Here is a 5,914-nt window from a genome sequence, read left to right on the forward strand (position 1 = left end):
TCCCTCATGAATCCTTAATAATTTATAAAATATTATTATATCTTATCTTACACAGCCCAGCATCTCCCTTCACCCACCCTTCTGTTGCCCATCCCCCAGAGAGGAGGTTATATATAGGTCCTTGTGATCGATTCCCCTTTTCCACCCCACTTCCCTCCCGGTATCGCCACTGTCACTGCAGGTCCTGAGGGGTTCATCTGTCCTAGATTCCCTGCGTTTCCAGTTCCCATTTGTATTGCTGTGCATTCTCTGGTCTAACCAGGTTTGCAAGGTAGAATTGGGATCATGGTAGTTGGAGGAGGAAGCGTTTAAGAACTAGAGGAAGGAGTTTCATTATTGCTACACTGAACCCTGAGCGACTCATCTCCTCCCCACTAACCCTCTGCAAGGGATGTCCAGTTGTCTATAGCTGGGCATTGGGTCCCCATCACGCGCTACCCTGCGAGGAGGTTCTTTTTAATAGACCCTTTCCTTTTTTTCTGGAGTTTCTATATTTTCCTTGAGCTCATTTTAGCTTCTCAATCATATCAAATATTGTGAAATCATAAATTATGATTAATAAAACAAATAGAACATCCTTTCCCAGAGGTCCATTTTGTACATGATTTGGTTTACATGATTTTAAATCCCTGTCTCAGTACATCTACATAGAGGTGTATGTTTTACAAAGCAAGAGCAATAGGAAACTCCCTTAAAGATTTACAAAGCCTCAGACATTCTATATAGAGCCACGATTGTTCCCTGGCAGTTGGTTTCGGGTTACAATTGACAAAATTCAGATCATCCTTTATATGTCCACAGAAAATTGGACCTTTTATATCACAAAGTTTAAAGATACTTTATGCTCTCTCCTTTCACTTAGGAACTCCAGCTAAGACCGTCCTCCTTGGCTTATTCTGTAACTCAAGTTTTAGTCTCCAGGATGATTGTTTTCATTTGAACTGAATTATGTTTTGTAATGAGTAAAATTAGGAGTATATGTAGAATTTCTATATCACTACATTAGATAACCTTGCATCTAGTATTTCTTGATCAAATTAACTGCCTCATCTTTGAGTTTAATTGATGCACTGATAATAGCCAATATTTTATTTCTCTGTTAAGGTAATATTGGATAGATCATCTGATTTTTTTTGTTTGTTCTTATTACTGTTCCTCTTCAACAGCAATCTGCAGAGCGCTGCGTGAGCACTTTGCTTGATCTGATCCAGACTAAAGTAAATTATGTGGTCCAAGAGGCGATTGTTGTCATCAGGGACATCTTCCGCAAGTATCCTAATAAGTATGTCCAAATAATTCTGTGTTCCTATGTTTTAAGTAAGGTGTTTGTAATTGACTAAGGAGTATTTTTGGTTTTTTAAATGTTGTTACTTGTGGTCATAATATACATTATTAAAAATCAGAAACAAGGTAGTCACCACAAAAATTAAAACCTGAGTTTTCACTTTTAGGACAATTAAAGCTATAGGTAATTATATACTATCTATTGGCATGTAGTCAAGATAGCACAATCAAATTCCTTTAGTGAAGTTACCAGTAGATAATTTGTATATTCTAGATAGATAATCTAGATGGTCTCTAGCATAATCCCAGTGAATGTTGTTTTCCAGGCATTTTTAATGATCATGCTTCTTTTTACTCTTAGAAATGTCACAGATAAATTACTATCATCTTCTCATTAAAGCCAGGGAGATGACAATTTAACTGTTCACTTCACCTAGTACTTTGTGAACAATCACAGAATATATGCAGAAAGTGCTGGGGGCCACATCTGACCTCCTCTTAGAGGGTGGGAGGAGTATCTCCATCATCATCATCAGTGCCCAAAGGCTAATTCCTAAGGCCTGGATGTCAGATATGCCTCCCCTCATGTCCTGTTTACCAATTCTGACACCACCCATCCCTCTCACACTCTACATCTTTCCTAGATTCCATGATTCATTTTAATGGTCACACAGCCTCCACAACCCATATTCACAATTATGGGGCTTATTAGAGAAGCTAATAGTTACACAGTTCTTACAGCCAAGGCAGCACACCTCTCTCTGTCCTTGGTCTCTGCCCTGCTCGGGCAATGCTATAGAGCTCTCAGTGCTCCTGATATATGCTTGAAGGTTCTCCACTCTGTCTTCATGGGTCAGCAAATCTAGTTTTCCAGTTAAGTGCATGAGGCACCCTACCTCCTGCCCAGTGGCACTCAACTTTCCTCACTTGTGGACTAGATAGCTCATTTGTCTGGCTTCTGTTTTTGAAATTCTTCCACTTCTGAGATGTCACATTCTTTGTGTCCTTGCATCAAGGAAGTTGATTGCATAGGTATTTAGGGATCCAAGGGCTGAACTCCACTCTGGGTTTTCCTGACAGTAGTGAAATCCATCTCCCTTTTTGTTTGTTTGTTTGTTTGTTTGTTTCTTAGATAGCTCATTTTAAACCCAGCAGGATGGCCAAACTGACCAATCCTCTAATTAGATGTCCAAGTTTTTACAACCACAGTTAACTCTGTTAGCAACCACTGAAAATTGAATCATATAATTCTATCATTACCTCTCTGAACCTACTCATAGCCAGACCCATCAGGAAAAAAATCCTTTGGTGGGAGTAAAAATTACGACTGAAGAGACATATTAAATAATATGCTGCAGTACAGCATGTAAACAATAAATCATGTGCTCCATGCATTTTCTCGTGTGTCATGGATAGTTCCTTACAGATGGCAAAATCCATACTTTTTCTCCACACATTTTTCAAGTGGAGGACTCTTAGTTTATGAAGCAAAGGGAATAATACTCTTGTAGATGTTATCTTGAAAGCAAACCATTAAAGACTCTGAAATACTGAAATAAGCACAGATCTTGCAAGTATCCAAAAACAATCATTTTGCTTTGCAGTCTACTGAAACTTTTTAGTAAAAATAGTTTAGCACGGGAGTGGTTCATTAAACCTTGTATTTAGAAAAGTATCTTTTTTTTTAGAAAAGTATCTTTGAAAGAAATATATACTTCTATTCTGGTAGAAAGGAGGAATATTGGGCTTCTAAACTTATTGATTAAGGATAGATATCTGTATCTCAATTTAATTTATAGAGAAATGCATCCTGTCGGATTTATGCTACTAATAACATGACAGTTTAATTTTAAAGAACTAATAAGAGCCTGGCTTAATCAGTGTAAGGCAAACAGTTAAATGCACTGTTTGAGCTGTTCACATCTAAATTATTATATAATATCATTCCTGTAACAGAGTTTAAAACTATTAGCCATGGTGGATTCAACATGGTAAACACGAAAGCATATATACTTATAAAAATCAGTATTTGAAATACATGTTTTTTAAGAAAATAAAGTCATTAGTTTGAGGGGCCTTGGGGGGAAGAATAACGAGCCTAATAAAAAAATTAGGTAGGTTGAGGGACAAAGCTACCGTTTTCCAGTCTGCATATTGTTTAACTCCATTTTTTTTTAACATTTTATTAGGGGCTCATACAACTGTTATCGCAATCCATACACACATCAATTGTGTAAAGCGCATTTGTACTTCATTTTCAAAACATTTTCTCTCCACTTAAACCCCTGACATTAGGTCCTCATTTTTCCCCTCCCTCCCCGCACCCCCCTCCCTCATGAGCCCTTGATAGTTTATAAATGGGTATTTTGTCATATCTTGCCCTGTCCGACTTCTCCCTTCACCCACTTTTCGGTTGTCTGTCCCCCAGGGAGGAGGTCACACACAGTTCCTTGTAATCAGTTCCCTCTTTCCTACCCATTCTCCCTTTACCCTCCCTGATTTGCCACTCACACCACTGGTCCTGCAGGGCTCATCTGCCCTGGATTCCCTGTAGTTTCAGTTCCTATCTGTACCAGTGTACATCCTCTGTTCTAGCCAGACTTGCAAGGTCGAATTCGAGTCATGGTAGTGGGAGCGGGGAGGAAACATTTAGGAACTAGAGGAAAGTTGTATTTCTCATCGCTGTTACATCGCACCCTGACTGGCTCGTCTCCTCCCCGAGACCCCTCTGCAAGGGGATCTCCAGTGGCCTACTAATGGGCTTTGGATCTCCACTCCGCACTCCCCCCATCATTCACTATGGTTTAACTCCATTTTTATAAGAACAAAATGAAATTTCTCTGATGTAGTTGTAAGAAAGATTGTTATAAATGTGATAGTGATATTATCTTACAGAACAACATTTTTTTCCTTTGTGAAAAAGATGTCTGTGGTGCGGGGAAGTTGGGGAAAAAATGAGGAGCTGATACCAAGGGCTCAAGGAGAAAGCAAATTTTTTGAGAATGATAATGGCAACAAATGTGCTTGACACAATGGATGTATGTATGGATTGTGATATGAGCTGTACAAGCCCCCAATAAAATGATTTTTAAAAAAGGGATGTCTGAATGATGGATTTTCATAAAGATTGAAGGTCTGATTATCAAAATATAAGTATGTACATTCTCTGGACTAAGAGCCACAAGAATTTAGTGGTATGATTTAGGGTGCCTTCTCTGTTTTTTTAGCTTCGCTATTAAGTGTAGTGTTTAGTGTTTGTTTGTTTTTTAAAATTTCAATAACTATAGCCAATTTTGTTCTATTAGGTATGAAAGCATTATTGCTACTCTGTGTGAGAATTTAGACTCACTAGATGAGCCAGATGCCCGAGCAGCTATGATTTGGATCGTGGGAGAATATGCTGAAAGAATTGACAATGCAGATGAGCTACTAGAGAGCTTCCTGGAGGGTTTTCATGATGAAAGCACCCAGGTAAGTTCTTACCTATGTGTTCTACATCTCTTGAGGAGGATTGCAGGGAAAGTAGAGGTTAGGCAGTTTCTTGAGTGTGTGAGAGTGTATTTATAGTGTTTACTTGCATTTATAGAGGGAGAGAGAATATGAATTTGTATATTTGTATAATTTGTTCATTTTTCTCCTAAAGGTAATGAGTTTTTTACTTCCACCAATTCCTCTATGTAGCTTAGACCAGTGGCCCTCACATTTTAGTAAATATCAGAAAATCCTGGAGGGCTTGTTGGCCCCACTCCCAGTTTTTCCATTCAGTGGGTTTGCCATGCGACCTAGTCATTTGTGTTTCTAGTAAAGTCCTTGGTGATGCTGCTGATCTCCTTGATGTCTGGCAGCCCAATCCTAATTGACTGTCATCTAAAATCTTCTGGCTTGACTCTTGAGCCAGTAAAACAGAAGATTCCATAGTTCTTCCAAAGTTAGATCTTGGGTAGAAGTACATGATAAAGGACTTAGTCGGGAGTCATTTTAATGACCATCAGTTAGCATACACTATAAGAAATATAGCGTCAAGTAATCAGGCTCAAGGTGCAAAATGAAGCTGTGGCACTAAAACTTACAATTGAACAAATGGTAGCTAGTGAGTTTTCATTGGGTGAATCACAGCTGCTGTTGATAATGACTGAATTTTAACCTTTGTCTCTTAATCAAAATCACAGGGGCCCCACAGTAACTCCCATCATGTCTGTCTAGGTGCAGCTCACTCTCCTTACTGCCATAGTGAAGCTATTTCTTAAGAAACCATCAGAAACCCAGGAACTGGTCCAGCAAGTCTTGAGTTTGGCCACCCAGGTAAGAAATTTGGACAAAGTGAGGTTTCAGTTGTCTTGTAGTAAACTAGGAAGTTAGGAGCTTCTCCCATGATTTGGGGAAGTTTCAGTTGGAAGAGTTACAACTTTCAAATTTTGTTAACATATAAAAATAATGTTATATATACATATTTCTCATTGAATTGTAACTAGTCTTTATGGCTTTTAAAATAAGCTGACAGACTAATTTGGGCCTCCTCATGCACATTCCCTTAATACAAGAGCACCTTGCTCACGATACCCACCTTCCCGACATGATCGCTGAAGACAGATGTGTGAATAAGTAAATGTGATGAAGAAAGCTGATGGTA

General features: G+C 38.7%; 1 protein-coding gene across 2 annotated transcripts in view; it reads left to right on the forward strand.

Annotated features, from left to right (window-relative positions):
- The window catches only part of AP2B1 (adaptor related protein complex 2 subunit beta 1), a 129,939-nt gene that overhangs the window by 36,054 nt on the left and 87,971 nt on the right, over nucleotides 1-5,914 (forward strand). For both annotated transcript variants that reach the window (XM_004706968.3, XM_004706970.2), the window contains exons 10-12: nucleotides 1,167-1,282; nucleotides 4,590-4,755; nucleotides 5,488-5,586. In XM_004706968.3, the coding sequence (XP_004707025.1) occupies nucleotides 1,167-1,282; nucleotides 4,590-4,755; nucleotides 5,488-5,586 (381 nt within the window). The remainder of the gene's footprint in view (nucleotides 1-1,166; nucleotides 1,283-4,589; nucleotides 4,756-5,487; nucleotides 5,587-5,914) is intronic.

Source organism: Echinops telfairi, unplaced genomic scaffold, assembly GCF_000313985.2.
Source record: "Echinops telfairi isolate 266 unplaced genomic scaffold, ASM31398v2 ScPeMD7_7458;HRSCAF=8496, whole genome shotgun sequence".
Lineage (NCBI taxonomy): Eukaryota > Metazoa > Chordata > Mammalia > Afrosoricida > Tenrecidae > Echinops > Echinops telfairi.